This window comes from Sapajus apella, unplaced genomic scaffold (assembly GCF_009761245.1).
Source record: "Sapajus apella isolate SASKATOON/1434 unplaced genomic scaffold, GSC_monkey_1.0 scaffold62, whole genome shotgun sequence".
NCBI classification, from domain to species: domain Eukaryota; kingdom Metazoa; phylum Chordata; class Mammalia; order Primates; family Cebidae; genus Sapajus; species Sapajus apella.
Window position 1 is genome coordinate 14784152 of NW_022437002.1, and position 18975 is coordinate 14803126.

The window sequence follows — 18975 nt, forward strand, 5'->3', positions numbered from 1 at the left end:
ATTCTGTGCCAAGCATATAATCTCATTTAATTCTCCCAACAATCCCATTTTATAGATTAGGAAACAGGTTTAGAAAAGCAAAGTAACTTGTTCACATTTATACATCTGGTAAGTGTTAGCGCTGGAATGTAAACTTGGTTTAAAGTTAAGCTGGTATAATAATCATTAGGCTGCAGTTTTTAATTTGCTACTTTAATGGGCCGCATGGCAGGGAGAAATGAAGAGAAACACATAGATGATCAAAAGAAGCTGGCCTGACTCAGGTGGGGGCGTGTAATACACCTTTTGTTGCCTCACACACCCTAGGTCTGACTTTGGTGTCGCTGTTTTCAGGTCTCAGCTCCACGAATTATTAATGGTATATTCTCCAGTAGAATCAGCTCTCTGATCCCATATTTCTTCTTCTGTAGGACGGGAATGCTAACACTAACTTCAGGTAGCTGAGAAGTTCCAGCAAGGTGATGAGAATGTCCGTACAACATCTAGCCCAGTACCTGCTGCCTAGTGTTCCCCTCAGGACATGCTCAGTCTTACACTTCTCTTTCCCCTGCTGGTTGCAAGGAGAGGCAGAGTGTCACTTGACCTCCTAGCACCCCTGCCCTTTTATGTTCTCCTGTGGGGTCCTCAAAGTGATCCCTGCTCCAGTGTTGCTTCCGGTGGGCTAGTGAGGGTGGGCGCTACCTGAGAACCAGTGCCTGAAATCCTTACCCAATACCAAAAAGTTTTGTTCTGTAGCACTCTGTCAGCCCAACTGCCAAAGACAGTCACCTCTGAGATGCTCTTGTCCCCTTCCTCTTGCTTCCCTCACCCCTGGGATTCCATCTCACACGGGCTCCTGATGGGGCTCCTTCCTCCCATCCCATCTGTTGCTCTCCTGCCTCTTGTCCTGCAGGATTGCAGATCCTTCCTCCACAATGACTACCAGGTTAGTCTTTCTGAAACAACCTGATCATGTCACCTTCCTACTTAAAAACTTTTCTTCAGGATTGAGTCCAAATTTCTTAGCTTGTCATTCATCCAAATAGTATTCCTGTGAGCCTATGCTCTTACAGGCACAGGGAACAGCAGCTAAGGAAACATACAAGCAGCCCTGCCCGCATGGAGCTTACCTTCTAGGGGCCCCGCAGAGGCTGGCTCAGCATCCCCGCACAGCCTCCCCTTTCCAGCGCACTTCCCGCCCCACTCCAGGCCCACACGCCTGGGCCGCAGTTTCCACCTTGTAGCCTTCCCAGTCTCGCCCAGGTAGAGGAGTTGTCCCCTCCCCGAGACTTCTCCATTCCCTGCTGCCCCCACCGCAAGACCTGGGCGCCCCTGGAAACTGAGCCCTTCTTCTCCCTGACTACAGACCTTGCAACCCCTCCCCTGCTCTTGGGATTGTGAGCTAAGAGCCAGGGTGGGAGCCCGGGACACCAGCGAGCCGCGCCCCTTGCCAGGGCTGTCCCTCTCCACCACACAGGAAGCGGGCAGAAGCACGGACCCCTATCCCGTGTAGGAATGCCTTGTCCCCAGGTGAGCCTCTGCACCCGCGTGGAAGGGGCGAGAAGCGCTGCTCCCTGGGTGCTATCAGCGACCAGTTCGGCTCTGTCTTTCCAGGGTGGTCCCGGCTGGAGCCAGGCCCGGGCAGCCGCCGGACAACCAGAGTGGGCCAGGGGACCGCGTCCAGTCCCCAGAGGCCAGCCCTCTGTCGGGGCACGGGTTTCCAGCCTCCAGGAAAGGAGCAGGGAATGGAGGGGAAGAGAGTCTGTAACTGGCGCAAGCGGCGTCGCCGTGTCTGTGCCATGCGTGTCACGTGTCACCGGTTGGAGCGCTCCACCTGGATGGTTTCACTCCGCGGAGGCGCCGCCCCGCTGCTGAGAAACCTCAGAGGCATACTCAACTCTCCCCTCCCCTGCAGCCCCACTACCACAGCCCGGCTTTTCCCCTCCTCACGTCTCCCCCGCAACTCCCAGGCTTCTGGCGTGTTTCCTTTTCTGTAGTTTGTCCCCTCCAAGCCTTCCTGCGCTCCCTGCCCGTGTCTGAACAGGACTCTGCTCCCTTGTTGAACACCACACTGCCATCCACAGGCTGCCACTCAAGATCACACCCGCACAACCACCCCCTCCAGCCTCCCTGCCAGTGTCACCTCTGGTCACCCCTCTCTCCCGGAATCCAGGGATCCAGCCTCCTCATCGTGCTTCCGCAGCTGCAGTTCATTCCCTCCACCACGAATGCCCCTCCTAATTCTTTATTCATCCTTAGAGACCCTGATCAATGTCACCACAGGAGTGGAAACTTCCCCTGCCCCACCCCATACTTAGTCTCTCCATAGCAGCTAGGATGTCCCCTTGTCCAACATTACACTTGTCCCTACACACAGCTGCCTCCTCTACCAGACTCTGAGCTGCTGGACGGTTCAGCCTGGCTCTTGTTCTTCTCCCATCCCCAGCCACACAAGGCCTGGCACAGAGCCGCCATCAGCAATAAATAAATAGCATTTAAAAAAAATGAGTAAGTGGAAGATCATAAGTACTGGGTAGTTGCTGGGTGTGCGGAAGGGGCTGGACTGTTGAGTGTTCATCTGAGAAAGCTTCTTGGAGGCCATGTTGGGCAGGGTTAGATAGAGGGTCGATAGATTTGGTGCAGTGAGAGGGCCTTGGGGAAGCACCAGAGTGACCTGCGATGTTGATTTAACAAACAGGGAACACCTTCTATTGTCAGGCCTCACACTGGGCACAGGGGACCTCAGCCAGAACTCAAGTTGTATCCCCTGTAGGAGAGGAGGAAGCCAAGGTAGGCTGTGCCAAAACAGAGTGCCACATGGTGAGCACAAGAAGACAAGACCATACAGATGAGGGGCACTTAACATGCTTGGGGGGATGTCCTAGGAGGTTCCCAAAGAGGAACACTAACTAACCCAAGACCATAGGGAGGTCCTGAGAAGGAGGAGGAATGAGAGAGGAAGCTGGGATTGCTGAGCAGGGCTGGCTTACCAAACGCAGTAGTTGGACTCCATCCTGAGGGCATTCCAGAAGCTGGGGAGTGACGAGATCTACTCCTGCAGGCAGGTGCTGTGTCAAGCCTCAGCCCCCATCCCTCCTGGGAGCCTTCTCTCACCCCCTGGCAGGCCGTGCCCCGCTTCGGTGCTCCCTTAGTAGCCTGGTTGCCTCTTTCCTGTGCAGGGTTAGGCACTGAGGCTAAACCGTGCTCCTTGGTCTTAATCTTCTCTGTGTCCCAAGCACCAGGCACCAAATCTTGCCTCTGGCCAAATGTTTGCTGAATGAATGGGTGGTTCCTTATTTCCGAAGTCTTCTACAGCCCTTACTGTCAAGTCCACATCCTTTCACACCTGGGACCTGTGCATTTTGCTGCAAACAGCATTTAATTGGGAAAGAGGAGACCCAAATCAAATCCTGGCTCCACCATTTACTGGACAAGTCACTTAACTCTCCTGAAATGTCAGTTTCCCTATCTGTAAGATAAGGTACCACTGTGAATAGAGTCTAAGTCTCCACATGCATGCAAGACACTCATTTCCTTGGAGAGGTTGTAAACTCTGTGATGTTAGGGAACAAGGTTTCTGCCAGCCCCAGGCTCAGGCAGAGCATGTAACCAATACAATGTCCAGTCCTCTTGGTTAATAGAGAGCAGAGCACTGGGGAAAGAACACTTAAGGCAAAATCGTAAGTCTTATTTCTACCACTTCTGGTGTGAACTTGAGCTAGGTTCCCCCCATCTCTGAGTCTTCCTTGCCTACCTGGAAAGTAGGGATGAGAACTCTTGCCTAACGGCGCTCACAGGGCCAATGGAAATCCTAAATGTGAAAGTGGTTTGTGAATGGAGGAGATAATGAAAGAGATAATATAGTAGACAATTGACCATTAATTAGAAATTAACCAGCTGTGAAGTAGCACAGAGGCAGCAGCAATGCCTGACAATTGGTAGACAGACCCTGGGTACCTGCTGTCTGGCTCTGAGCAGCAGACACTGGGATGTTTGATCTTGCTGGGGTCAGCCCAGAGATCCAGAAGAGACCATTACAGCGGGTTCATGGGGAGGGAGTGTGCAGCAAGTCGCTTGTCCCCTTCCCCTCCCAGATTTCCCTGGCTTGCATTGCTTCCTGTCTTAGGGGCCCTAGCATAAGAAGGTCTTCAGAATCACAGTGACTTTGGCCGTGTAGCTACTGATCCCCTTTGGTGAGTGAGGCTGGCCCATGGAGGACTGGTAAACTCTGGTTTCAAACTCCAAGTCAGCTCTCCCAGCTGCTGGCCTCTTGGTGGTGGGTTTATGAGAAAGGATCATGGTCTGTTTCACCTCTTGCCCAGACCAGTTGGGTCCTGAGGCTGTACAGAGGGGCTGGATGGAGGCAGAGCGGGAGGTGAGATTAATCCTCACCTTTGAAATGGGTGACGATTAAATGAGAAGACAGATCTGGGAACACCTTGGAACTTGTTTATTTTACTCAGGATCTATTTATGGCTAGTACATTTGCCCCAACCAGTGGGGCTTCTCAGTTTTGGGGAGGAATGGGACTCTTTCTCCAAGAGACTCAGTTTTACAAGCATTTTATGTGTAAGGTGTACATATTTGTTCTTAGAGTGAAAACAGAGACAAGACAGGTTGTGAAGATGGGTGGGACCAGCCGATTCCCTGTTGTGGGAGAGACAGGGAGTGCTGTGGGACCTGGGCTAGGCCGCTCCCACATACACAGGGAGGCTGCTGCTGCCCCTAGGGCCTGGCCATCAAGCTCCCTCACTGCCCCCATTCCACACAGCTCCTCCTGATGAAATCTATGCCCCCAGCAGAAGAAACACCAGATTTAGAATCAAACAAATGGGATTTGGTTCTATTTACTGTATGACTTTGAGCAAATATCTTCCTTCCTTCCTTCTTTCCTTCCTTCCTTCCTTCCTTCCCTCCCTCCCTCCCTCCCTCCCTCCTTCCTTCTTTCCTTCCTTTTTTCTTTCTTCTTTCTGTCTGTCTTTTTTTTTTTGAGACGGAGTTTCACTCTTGTTACCCAGGCTGGAGTGCAATGGCGCGATCTCGGCTCACTGCAACCTCCGCCTCCCGGGTTCAGGCAATTCTCCTGCCTCAACATCCGGAGTAGCTGGGATTACAGGCACGCGCCACCATGCCCAGCTAATGTTTTGTATTTTTAGTAGAGACGGGGTTTCACCACGTTGACCAGGATGGTCTTGATCTCTTGACCTCGTGATCCACCCGCCTCGGCCTCCCAAAGTGCTGGGATTACAGGCTTGAGCCACCACGCCTGGCCTCTTTCTTTCTTTTTTTCTTGAGTTGGAGTCTTGCTCTGTCGCCCAGGCTGGAGTGCAGCGGCACGATCTTGGCTCACTGCAGCCTCCTCCTGGGTTCAAGAGATTCTCCTGCCTCAGCCTTCTGAGTAGCTGGGATTACAGGTGCCCACCACCATGCCCGGCAAATTTTTGTATTTTTAGTAAACACGGGGTTTCACCATGTTGGTCAGGCTGGTTTCAAACTCCTGACCTCGTGATCTGCCAACCTTGGCCTCCCAAAGTGCTGGGATTACAGGTGTGAGCCACTGCGCCTGGCCATCTTCTTTTCTTTTAATGGTAGTTTCCTAAAATAGGGGAGAATTCTAGCACCATGTCCTGAGGTCATCACCAGACGCTGGGAAGGGAACATGGTGAAAAGGTATTTGTGAACTATTCAGTGTTGTACACATTCTTTAGTATTTTTTGAGACCGAGTCTTGCTCTCTCTGCCCAGGCTGGAGTATAGTGGTGTGATCTCAGCTCACTGCAACCTCTGTCTCTCAGGTTCAAGCAATTCTCCTGCCTCAGCCTCCTGAATAGCTAGGATTACAGGCGTGCACCACCACACCTGGCTAATTTTTGTATTTTTAGTAGAGACTGGGTTTCAACATGTTGGCCAGGCTGGTCTGAAACTCCTGGCCTCAGGTGATCTGCCTGCCTTGGCCTCCCAGAGTGCTGGGATTACAGGCATGAGCCACCGTGTCCAGCTACACATTCATTTTTAATCTGTCATCTCTTCCGTTGTGGAGGGAGGCCTGCTGTTCTGATTGGGGCCTGTCAGAACCAGGACATTGGGGCACCTCAGCTGTAGCCCTGTGCTTCAGAGAGAGGGAGCTTGGACTGTGGGAAAACAGGGCTTCCTGGCGCTACTTCTCTCTCAAGCCAACCCTTGATCCGTGACAAGGGCCCACTTCTCACTCGGGAAAAGGGCCCATACCCCCTCTATTCTGGGCCATGGGGCTCCAGGAGGATCAGCATATGGACTGGAGAGATGTCTGCGCTGCAGGGCAAAGGTGCAGTCAGAGAGGGAATGGAAACTATGCTGTGTTGGTTCACCTGCTCTGCTACTGAGCTTTCCCAAGACACTGGATCCTCAGCACCTTTGTCTTTACCTCCTGAGTCTTGTTCATCTACTTCCTGTCTCCCTTAGTCCAGCCAGTGATGTGATACAGAATGTAGGGAGGGTGCCATTCTGTGGTGAGGTCTAGTGGAATGGGTCCCTGGGAGCCTCTTCTGGGACTCCTTGACCTTGGGAACCCTTTGCCCCTCTCTCTTAGGCCCCAGGTAAGGGTACCAGTTTCTTCCTGAGCCATGACCAGAGCCATTCCAAGATAAATGACGTTTCCTGGAAGGAGGTTACCAATACCTTATCTCTGACCAACATGGTCCTGGGGCTCTTCTCCATCATCTTCAGCTTTAGCAGGTAGGTCTGGGGCCCAGCAAGCTCTTAGCCAAGAGCTGGAGCCAATGGCATGAGGAAAGGAGGAGATTCTAGAGAGCAGGCAATGAGGCACAGGAATCCACAGTGAACCTGGGGAAAGTGCAGTAGCTTAGGAGTCAATGGGCCAAGATCCCAGACTTAGCTGTACCACATACCTGATGAGACCTTGGCTAGGCTACATCCCTGAGCCTCAGTTTCTCCTTCTGTAAAATGAGGAGCTTGCATTATGATCTCTGTAGTTCATTCCAGCTATGGCAGTCTAGAATGGTTTTTATGATAAAACCAAGAGATTCTGTTCTGGTGGCCTTTATACAATCTTTGGGTAGGCCACTGTTCATGTTTTCTAATTCTTAAATAAGATCACATGACCTGGCAGAATATTTGAAATTAGCACTGTTCTGGGAGGTCCGAGACTTGTATAAGTTCCCCCAAAATGTTGTAAGCAAATTCTATTTCTGTAAATTGAATCCCATGTCAATGTTTTTGGGATATCAGTCCTTCAAAGATAAATCCTTTATGATGCAGATAACATCCTTGTAATCTACTTGATTGTCCATAACCATCAGCCAGTGACTTCTCTTTGGATTTGTTTCTCATCCATAAAATAAGATGACTTTACTTGATGATGTTTAAGCACACTTTCAGCTTGAAATTTTCATGATTCTCTATGTCTTCGTATTTGGAGTCTAATAAAGTAGGGCACACCTACAGTAGAAAATCTCTGTCTTTTTTTTCTTTTGAAACCGAGTCTTGCTCTATCGTCAGGCTGGAGTGCAGTGGTGGGGTCTCGGCTCACTGCAACCTCCGACTCCCTGGTTGAAGTGAGTCTTCTGCCCCAGCCTCCTGAATAGCTGTGGTTACAGGCATGCACCACCATGCCCAGCTCATTTTTGTATTTTTTAGTAGAGATGGGGTTTCACCATGTTGGCCAGGATGGTCTCGATCTCTTGACCTCGTGATCCACCCGCCTCGGCCTCCTAAAGTGTTGTGATTACAGGCATGAGCCACCACACCTGGCCAGAAAATCTCTTTTTTCAAGAAAAGCCTTTTCTTTCTTTCTTTCTTTCTTTTTTTTTTTTTTAGAGATGAGTTCTCACTATATTGCCCAGGCTGGTCTCAAACACCTGGACTCAAGTGATCCACCTGCCTAGGCCTCCCAAAGTGCTGGGATTACGAGCACGAGCCACTGTGCCCAGCCCAAAAAATCCCCATCTTCTTAATTCAGCCTAATTTTCTGGGAGTGTAATTTTTATGCCATGATACTGCCCCTAGTATTTTTATGTAGCTTCAGTCCCTTTTAGACAGATGGGTCTAGGTCTAAACAAAGGAAATGCTGTGGTTGTTTGGGGACAGCTGTGGTCTAGGTCAGGCCCTTTGCTCCTTCTGGGCCACCTAAGCATTGCATTCAGGGCACAGACTTGGGAATGCACCTTTCAGGGTAGGTTTGCTTGAAGCTGTGGTGGCAGCATTTAGAGGGACCTGGGAGCATGTGCTGGATGGAGGCACAGAATCAAGAATGTGGGGTCTGAAAGAGCTTATGGAAATCATTTAAAGCATCAAAATACATGACACAGAAACTAATAGTACTGCAGGGAGAAATTGATGAGTCCACTATCAAGGTTGGAGATTTCCACACCCCTCTGTCAGAAACTGACAGATCCAGTGGGCAGAAACTCAGCAAAGACATAGTTGAAGTCAGCAACACTATTGGTCACCCGGATAAAGTGGACATCTATAGAGTGCTCATCCAACTACGCAGAGTACACATTCTTCTCAGACTCACTTGGACAGACCACATTCTGGGTCATAAAACATACCTTAACAAATTTAACAAAAGTATGCTCTCAGATCACATGAAATTGAAATAGAAGTCAATAACAGATAGCTGAAAAATCCTGAAATATATGGAGATTAAACAACACACTTCTAAATGACACATGGATAAAAGAAGTTTCAAGAAAAATTAAAAATGTTTTAAACTAAAAAACATGAACTCAAGATTTATCAAAAGTTTTAGGATGCAAGGAAAGTAGTGCTTTGCTTTGAGGGAAATTTCCTGCATTGAATACATATATTCAAAAAAAGAAAGATTTAAAATCCATAATTTAAGCTTTAACCTTAGGAAACTAGAAAAAGAAGAGCAAACTAAATCCAAAGTAAGCATATAAAATAAAAAGTAAAAATTACGCTGGGCACAGTGACTCATGCCTGTAGTTCCATCACTTTGGGAAGCCGAGGCAGGTGGATCACTTGAGGTCAGGAGTTTGAGACCAGCCTGGCCAACATGGTGAAACACCGTCTCTACTAGAAATATAAAAATTAGCTGGGCATGGTGGCACATGCCTGTAAGCCCAGCTACTTTGGAGGCTGAGGCAGGAGAATTGCTTGAACCAAGGAGGCAGAGGTTGCAGTTGGCTGAGGCCATGCCACTGCACTCCAGCCTGGGTGACAGAGGGACCCCATCTCAAAAAAGTAAAAAATAAAATAAAAATTAGAGTGGCAATCAAAGAAATTGAAAACAAGAAATTAATAGAGAAACATCAGTGAAACCAAAAGCTGGTTCTTTGAGAAGATTGATAAAATCAATAAACCTCTAGCCAGGCTATCCAAGTTAAAAAATGAAAAGACAGAAATTACCAATATCAGAAACAGAACAAGGGCCATTACTACTGATTCCACAGACATTAAAAGGATAATAAAGGAATGCTATTAACAACTCTATGCCCCAAAATTGATATCGTAGCTGCAAATGATCAATCCCTTAAAAGACATGTTATCAAAACTCACACAAGGAGATCCAAGTCATCTGAATAGGCATATATCTATTAAAGAAATCATTTAGCACACACTCCCCATTTTACAGATGGGGGAGTGGCCTAGAGATGGGGTAGTGATTTACCTAAGAATTCATAGGGAGATGGTGGCAGAGGCTGGGCTAGAACTTAGGTCACCTGTGCCATCAAAAATGCCTGGTAGCTTAGAGTTGGAAGGGATCTTAGTGATTTTCTAGGGGATTTGGGGCACTCCTTTCTGACTGTAGATTAAGAGTTTGTGAGGGATGTAGGCATGTGTGTGTGCATGTGTGGTGCGAAAGCAGCCTTTATCAGGATGTGAGTGTGGGGAACATGAAGGGATGTGTGTATGTGTGCAAGTGTGGGAAGTGTGTAAGAAGTATATTAGCGTATACTAATGCACTAATGGAGGGCTGGGGAGAGTCTCCAGTGGAGACTGCAAAAGTGCTGCCCCGTTTGGGCTTGCTTGCCTGTGCTTTAGGAAACGCCAGTATGCCTCCTGGATGCTCCTGGTCAGCTTCCTGTTAGACATGGCAGTCAGGGCAATGACCAGCCACCTCAACATCTGCTCCAAATTGGGTGAGTCCAGGCCCCAAGCCCCTAATCCTTGCCCCCAGTAGCATCCATCTGAGGTCACCTCCTTCATCTATCATCTAACATCCAGAAGGCCTTCATCAGGCATCCACCCCTGTTCACATCCCTCTGAGAGCAGCAGAGACAGCCTTTGGGCAGGAGTTCAGGAGCCCCACGGTGCAGCTCCAGCTCCTCTGCTGGCTCACTTATTGACCATTGCTCAGTCTTTCAGTTTTCTCATCTGCCCTGCTTCCCTGTTCTGGGTCCATCCAGATATTGGAGTGGAAGTGGGAGGGGTGGGGTGAGAGGAGGTTGGCAGAGAGGAGATGAAAATTAAACCAGCAGAGCAGCTGGTTTAAAATACAGTAAAATGCTTCCATGTAAGATTTAGTTTTAAAAAGTCCCACAGCTTATCAGTTTGTATCTGACAGTAGTCCAACCCTTGCATGTTAAGGGATGGGAAAACTAAGACCTGAGAGGGAAATACTTGACCAGGGCCACTGGCCAGTTCAAGGCAGAGCCAGGAGGAGATCCCAGCCTTGATCTACAGATTGCCCCAGGGGAGCAGCTGTTGCTTTCTTGGACCTCAGGACCCCTCTTGTCACTACCCCAGCTCCCCCACCAGAGTGAGGCTAAGGTGCAAGCTATCGGAGTGTAAGCTCTTCTAACTTTGGGCCCTCTGGGGCAGGAGCTGAGCTGAATGACTTTGCCATCTTCACCACCTTCGGCCTGGCCTCCGCTCTGCTCCTAGGCGTGGACGGACTTCTGAGTGGGACCCTGGCCATCATCTATGTGTCAGCTGCTTCTTTCCGCTTGTGCTTTTATTCACCTGGTGAGTGGAACCAAGGTTGCCTTAGAACAGAGGGCAGGGGACCACAGAACGGGGGGCTGTCAGATGTCAGAAGCCTGGGATGCAGTTACTGAGTCCTTTTTCAGAGGTCCTCTTCCTTTCTCCTTGCATGCCCCATGCCCCATGCCACTGGAGCCTGTAGGCTGCACTGGCAGAGCCCTGGGCTGGGAGGCAAGGGCCTTCGTTTCTTGGAGCAGCTATGCCTCTGTCTCACTGCATGACCTGTGATCTTTGGATGGAGTATATTGATTCTTGGACTAGAACTGGAGGTTGTACTCCAGTTCTCAAAAAAGATGGAGAAACCATGCTCCAGTGAGGGAAATTCTTCTGCCTAAGGTCACAACGTGAGGAGGGCAGAAGATACAGCACAGGGCTTAGACTAGCAGGTCTCAAAGGACCCTTTCAGCAGAGACTTCCTAGGAGCCAGGGCACACCCTGGTCCTAGCTGGCTGTCTCCTTTCCCATGGAAACCCAATGTAAAACCCATGCATCATCTTTGTGAATAAATGATTTTCAGCCTGCCACTGCCTTTGGGTTTAAGGGAATATTGTATCCTGGGTAGGGGAATACTCAGCGAAAGAGGGGCTTGCTTCATTTAGGTAACCTTAGGGCAGACAGAAGCAACTAATCTCCAGTGTTCTTCCCGGCAGGAGTCCGCTCCACATACAGGGGTCTACCCTGCCCGTATGCGTCCTCCATCTTGGCTTCCACCTCCCTTCTGACCAAAGGCAACACATTCATCCTCTGCTGCATGGCCTCACTCATGATTCTCTTCATGATGGACCAGAGCTACTACCCACATGACAAAATCCTAGAGTCTGAGAACTGGAAAAAATTGGTTTATATAGGAGGTGAGTGAAAATGTCACCATGGCCAGTTTGTCATCACTGCCGCTTATTGTTACTGTACCTCACCCCAGCATTTTTCTCTGTCCCTTATTCTGCTTTATTTTTCCCCATAGAACTCATGATCATCTGACATATTTACTAGTTTTCTTACTGTCTATAAACACTAAACCTGCCCCCAATAGGACTCTTTTTTATTCATGCTATTAATATAATTAATATTATATTCTAGTGCTCAGAATTGTGTCAGTCACATAGTAGGTACTCAGTATATATTTGGTAAATGTTAATACGTTCCATAGAAATTTAGGAAGCACCCACCATGTGCCAGGTGCTGGAAATCAAATTGGTAAACTTAGCAAACAGTCCCTGCCTCTGAATCTAGAGCCTGATTGCAGGGGAGACAGATATCAAACAAATAATGGCAGGAATAACTAGAAACATATAGTTTTACTGTATGTTTTATACAAGTAGTGTACACTGAGACAGTGTCAGAGGGTGACCTAGTTCAGGCTGGGATGATCTGAAGGGAAGGGAAGGATCCTTAAGTGGGTGTCATTTAAGTGAGACCTACAGGAGGAGTGGCCAGGTGAGGATGGGGAGGTTCAGGAAGTTCAGGCAGAGGAACAGTACGTTGTGATGTCTTTGGGGCCACAGGGGCTGGATGCATTAGTGGAGCAATATGGCTGAAACTTGCTGAGACAGCCAGTGACACAAACTAAGGCCACGAGGTGAGTGGACCTGGCAGGATTTGGGATTTGATACCAAAGGCAAATGAGAAGCCTCTGAAGGGATTTATGCAGGGAAGTGGTACAACTGGAGCAGCAGTTTTCAGTGATCGCTTTGACTGCCATGTGGAGAATAGATTTCAGGACTGAGAATGTAAGTAGGATAACCCACTTTTTGTTCAGATGAGAGGTGATGGTGGCAGTGGAGATAAGGAGAAGTAAATAGATTTGAGATAAATGTTGGAAATAGAATTGACATTGAGGAAGAAGGAGGAGACATGGATGACTACAAGGTTTGGGGTGAAGTAACTGAGCACTGGGTTCCAGGCCCTGAGTTCCTGGTCACACTGGGACCTTGCAGAAGTCCCCCTAGAGCTTTCCCGGATTTAGGGCTTCCTTCAAAGAATATCGGTTTTTATTCTCTTAAATGTGATTCTGTAAACAAGACAAACATCTATGGGCACCCAGAGTTTCTTCCATTATTCCCATGTGAGTCGACTCTAGTTTATAGGGTCTTTGGTTTCATCCTGACCTTTCCCTTAAGGCTTACACCTTTGGTAACATTAGCACCAACAGCCCTATCCAAGTTCTAGTAGCTGGCGCCTCCTACACCTTAGGTGGCAGAGGCAGAATGCTGGTGAGAGGCTTCTGGGTTTAGAAGCTTCTCAGGAAGACCCGAGCCCAAGCTCTTACTCTGGCACTTATTAGTTACATGAACTTCGGCTAATACCTCATTGTTTTGAGCTCAGTTTTCTTCATCTGTAAAACGAAGCCACTAATCCCTACTTTGCGGGATTACTGAGATTAAATGAGATAATAAATATAAATCCTCTGGCACAGATGTGTCCGTTTCTAGCCTCCCCCTTCTCCTCTACCTCCCCTTCTCCTATCTCATAGCAGTAGAATTTCTTAGTGTTCTTTGCTCCTGTAGGTACTACTGATCCCCCACTTCTCAAAATAAACCACGTGCTTGGCCTCAGCCTTCCTTAGATTGTCCTGCTCTCTGAGTAAAGGAGGAAACTGCACCTTACAGATTTTGACAATAGTTAATACCAGAGCCCTACTGGGTAGATTTCAAAATGGCTTCTTTGGACATTCCTCTTACTTGAAGGCAGCCAGTCACCTTCTTAGACTGAGGTCCCTTCTCCCCAGCAGAGCTTCATACGTCTGAGAATTGGCCTGTGACCAGTACTCTGAGAACTTTTATCGTATACTTTTGTTTTTTTTTAACAGAAAGTACTCCAATATTATATCTATATGGTAGAGACGGGGTCTCACTCTTTTGTCCAGGCTGGTCTCAAACTCCTGGACTGAAGCAATCCTCCTGCCTTGGCCTCTTAAAGTGCTGAGATTACAGGCATGAGCCAACACACCGGCCATGTACTTTCCAGGACAATTCTGATAGTATTGTCTTTTTGCCTCAACAGATCAATTCTTGAAATGCAGTATTCCAAAATGCCCATGCATATCCTTAACTGCTTCTTACTCCTAGAAGTGGTCTCCTGTCAGATCGTATGTTCTGATTTCTCTTACAGGATACGTGGTGATCATTCCCATGGAAATGCATTGGCGCATACTCTCTTTGCCCTCTTTTTGAGTTCTCTGAGGCATTATGTCTTGTTTTGAAGAGTCAGGCAGAAGTGGGTTTGAAACAGGACCTTGCATGGGTTACTTTCTGTTTTCATCATATGAAAAACAGACAATTCTAAACCATAGGATTGTTGTGAAGTGTAGATGAAAAAATGTACGTATCTAGCAGAGTATCTAGTGCAAAGTAGGCATTTCATGAATGTGGGTGCTCTTTTGCCTTTTGGTGGTGAATCTGAGTGCAAATTGTGTTGGGAGTCCCCAAGACAACCCTGAGAAGACTCACAGGACTCAGCCTGTTGTGGTACTCATAGCTAAGATTGATTTCAGCAAAAGGTTACAAAGCAAAATCAGCAAAGGGAAACGGTGCGTGGGACAAAGTTCAGGGGAAACCAGGTGCAAACTTCAGAGAGTCCTCTCCCAGTAGAGTCACGAGACGCACTTAATTCCTCAGCACTGAATTGTGACAGTACAATGAAGTGTCGTCTACCAGGGAAACTCATCAGAGATTCAGTGCCCAAGTTCTTATTGGGGGATGGTCACGTCAGCACCCTGTGCCTACCATGTACCAAAATTCCACACTCCCAGAAGGAAAGCAGGTGTTACCACTGTGCTCATAGGGATAGTCTAGGTACAGTGAGACATTCTTATCAGTTGGGGAAAGTTTTATATTGGTCTAGGGAACTGTTTACTATTCAAGTTTTCAGCCATCAGCCAAGGGCCAGACTTGCAAGAAGTCCTTTCTGAGGATAGCAGTCTTAAGCCTGGACGTAAACTCTTTTCTGCATACATATAATATTGCATTGGTCATTATCACATGTTAAATTCAAAACAATGAGGAAGATTTCTTTCCTAACTAGGGTTTTTTGTTTTTTGTCTTGTTTTCCCTAACAAGGGCAATTCAAATGTCTTCTTGGCTGAGACTTCTGATGTGAATTTGACACAATGGAACCTGAGACCGCATTGGGCTATGCTTGTCTGGTTACTTACCTATCTCCATTAAACTGAACTTGAAGACAGGGCTCCTGCCTCTTTTTGTTTGTTTCTTAGGCACTGTGGGTGAAAAATAAAGAATGGAAGGGTTGGGACAGGAGGGTAGAGGGTAGAAAGCATAGAAGACAGTTTCCTAGAAATTGAGTGCCTGCATTTGTTTCTTCTTCCAGGTGTCATCATGCTGTTTTTCTCCCCCTTGTCTCTGTCTGCTTGTTACTGCCTGGTATGGTCGCTCTCATACATCTTCTTTCCAGATGCTCTGTGGGGTAAAGCAGCCTGTCTTTCGTCACAGCACTGAGGAAGCTAAGCAGCTCTACCAGCTCGCACCGGCCTTTGTGGGGTTTGTGTCAGCATGTTGGGTCAAGCCTTGTCTAGCTGCACTAAAGCTTTGCATGTACCTGTGTTGTCATATACTAGATACATGGTATGTCTGTGGCCAGGAAGCGAGAAACCCAAAGTAGGCTCAGTGGCCTTCGCTTCTTTCTCTTTATTCAGGGTTCTGACTCCCTTGGAGACAATACTTGTTTATTTTGTTTATGTCATGTAGAACAGAATGTGTCCCCCACCCCCTACAACCCCCGCCTCGCCTCAAGCTCAATGGGGGCTGGGTTTGAGTTCCAGCTCTGTTACCAGCATCCTTCAGAACTGGTATGACCTCGGCCTCAGCCCTGCCTGGTGGGGCTTCTTGAAGCATTTCTTACTTTTGCAGACTCTGGCTCTGAGAATAGAGCAATCACAGGACTCTCATGTTGCCCAGTTTGAATGTGTGTAGGATTTTGTAATTTAAACATTCTGTATTTTAACAGTTCAAAGCTGCTGCCTTTTGCTTTGTTTAGTGATTAGATACATTGGTGACATAGGGCATCGTCTGGCTTGCAGGATCTCTGTGGATTTTCTTTCCAATGCTGGAAACTACTAAACTCTAGCTATTCAGATGCCACTTCATAGTCTAAAATCCAAATCAAATAGAAATAAACAGTACTGTATAGAAAAGTTGTACCTCACCAAGAGCTCAGGTTCACTGAGCCCCCAGCATGGACAGACATTCCACCTCCCAGATGGTGGAAAAAGGATTGGTGGCTGGTTCTGCTCCACCCTCAAGAGACTGCGCCAGAGCACCTTCTACCCTGGATATAACTTTTTGAAGTTTCCAGAACACTGTATGTGGTAAATATACATCTCGTCTCAAATTAGATGGTTAAAAATAACCCAAAGTAAGATTTGGCTCTAGTGGAATAGACAGTGCCTTCCTGTGAAATCATTCCTATGTTCCTAGTTAGATGGAGATGCCTGTGTCCCATGACTTTCCATCTCCTTCACTTTAGGTTTTGTATTTTTGCTATCTGCCATAGTGCCTGGCACTCAGAAATGTTGACTTTCTGTGTGAATTGATTTAGTTGAGGATTCTAGTTAAGTTACATACAAGGTTACTATAACGTGGTGAGAATTTTAACAAATATACAGGGGCTTAGACATTTCAGTGTTATGCCCTTCAATGCTGTACATTCATTTCAATGTGATGCTCCCTTTAATCAAAGCATTTTAGAAACCCCAATTTGAAAATGGTCTTCACATAACTCTGAAGGACCAAACAGGTATAACAGTGCCTGCAAATAATAGATGCTCAACAACAAAACCAAAAAGCAAAAAACATGTTTTGTTCTGAACTGACTAAATTTTGTCCAAAAACCAAACATTTGAGATTAGCCAATTATGTCCTATTCTTAAATCAAATTAGGTATCATATTTGGGCTCAAACGACTGGTGGCTGTTTCTAAAATTTGAAACTATATTGAAAGGAAAAAGATACAATTCTGAAAGATGGAATTGCCATGTCCATTTTAAGTGATAGCAGCAGAGTTAAATATATAGACCCCCAGGAGGACAGCTTTGAAAGTGAAATACCCATTGGATGTGTAAATTGTGGCTTGATTGTAACAGTAACAATTCATGCTTAATTGCCTCCAGTTTTTTTGTAGGTTAATGACACTAGGATAGTTATAGGTCAGCTGTCAGCTGGGTAACAGAGGGATCTATGCTTCCTTGCACCCCTCTGAGAGTGTGGTTGTACTTCTATGTGGTCTTGAGGGTCTCAGAAACTAACACTACCCATTCAATGCCTTCACTTCCTCAGACAGTGGTTTTCTAAAATAGAATGTCTCTTCTTGGGCTTCCTCTTAGGGACAAGTGAGAAGGCCAAGAAATCTGCACTTCTCAGATGAATACATGAAGCTAGCAGGGTTTAGATAGCTCTCTTTGTCCTAAACTTGAGAGAGAGTGTACATTTCCCTCCTGGTCAACTTCTAGCCCCTTCTTCCTAACCTGAAGTCCTACTCCTGTGTCTGATAAGCAGAATCAAGTGACTGAGAATTCTGCTACTCTTTTAGCCCTGTGACCTTGAATAAAATGTTTAATCTCTCTAAGCCTATTTTCTTATCTGTAAAATGGAGGAGTTACTTTCTTTTAGGGTTGTTTTGTGGATTGAACAACTGTGATGTTTTATGTGGATGAACATAAAGCACCTACACTAATGAATGGCATGTAAAAGATGTTAAATAAATGTTAGATGGCTTTCTGTACCCTCTAGCTTTCTTATCTTCCCATATATACATATTTCAATTTAGAATAATAGTAATGGCCGGGCGTGGTGGCTCACGCCTGTTATCCAAGCACTTTGGAGACGAAGGTGGGTGGATCACCTGAGGTCGGGAGTTCAAGACCAGCCTGACCAACATGGTGAAACCCCATCTTAAAAAAAAAAAAAAAAAAAAAAGAATAACAGTAATAATAATAGTTAACATTGACTATGTAAACGTATAATTAACATTTACTATATTATACCATATAACTTACTATGTGTCAGGAACTGTTCCTTGAATTTTACTATTTCACATAATCCCCTAAACAATACAATGAGGTAGTGACCACAGGTTTCAGATTAGCAGTTCTCAAAGTGTGGCCTGTGGATACCTGGGGTTCCTGAGACACTTTCAGGGTCAAAACTGTTTTCTTAATCCTAAAACTGGGGCTAAAATGTCACTCTGTTGACATTTTTGCAATGGAGCAAAGCAATGGTGGGCAAGACGCCTGGCACCCTGGTTTGAATCAGGGCAGTGGCCCTAAACAGTACTGCTAATTATCGTACTTTTCATTGCTGCAGGCTCACAGTAAAAAACAAAAAAACTAAAGAATGTCATGACGAAGTAGTAAAAATGATTAATTACACCTTTGCCCCAGAGTACACATCTTTTTAATACTCTGTGGAATGAAATGGAAAGCACACATAAAGCATTCCTGCTGCATACTGCGGTGATGATGGTTTTCTGGAGGAAAAGCACTGGTTTGAGTTGGAGCTGAACTAGCTTCTTTTCTTATGAAACATGAAAGGATGACTGACAGACAAACTAGGGTTGCTCACACTTGTCTTTCTGAAACTACAAATGAAGAGAGCCTGTTGCTTCAAGAAATAGTTTTTGTTGCCAAGGATAAAATTTGAGCTTCCAAGTGAAAACTAGAATTTTGGAAAACTTGTATCCAAACTCACTGTCACTGTGAGTTTGACACTTTTCCAATACTCAGACTTTTCTGGTGAGATCAGTGGGGATATTAATGAATAAATATTTCTGATGTTGTGTAATGCGATGTGGTAACATTTGGAAAATCCGCATAACTTGGTGAACCAATGTTTTCTAAATGATCAGTGCATGATGTTACAAAATCGTGCATGGGTGAAAGATCTGTTCATAGGGAAAGAGTCAAAGACTGAAGGATTTTAATGTAACAGAGTATAAAAAGATAACTGACATGGTATCAGATTCTATATTACAACTAACCTTTAAGAAACTACCACTTGCTGAGTTTTGGTATAGTATCAAAGATTATGTACAATGACCTGAA

At 46.4% G+C, this 18975-nt stretch overlaps 1 protein-coding gene across 1 annotated transcript; it reads left to right on the forward strand.

Moving 5' to 3' along the window:
• Positions 1–914: 914 nt before the first annotated feature.
• Positions 915–17653, forward strand: TMEM269 (transmembrane protein 269). The gene is made up of 7 exons (XM_032247588.1): positions 915–925; positions 1457–1958; positions 6547–6692; positions 9984–10081; positions 10764–10907; positions 11576–11776; positions 15249–17653. Exons 1-7 carry the CDS (start codon positions 915–917, stop codon positions 15374–15376), a joined length of 1230 nt encoding a protein of 409 aa, XP_032103479.1. The 3' UTR covers positions 15377–17653.
• Positions 17654–18975: the final 1322 nt, after the last annotated feature.

Excerpts from the sequence above, each read along its gene's own strand:
- TMEM269 (XM_032247588.1), top strand. Across the intron at positions 6,693-9,983 it reads ATCATCTTCAGCTTTAGCAG|GAAACGCCAGTATGCCTCCT; the intron begins GTAGGTCTGGGG and ends CCTGTGCTTTAG. Across the intron at positions 10,082-10,763 it reads CAACATCTGCTCCAAATTGG|GAGCTGAGCTGAATGACTTT; the intron begins GTGAGTCCAGGC and ends CCTCTGGGGCAG.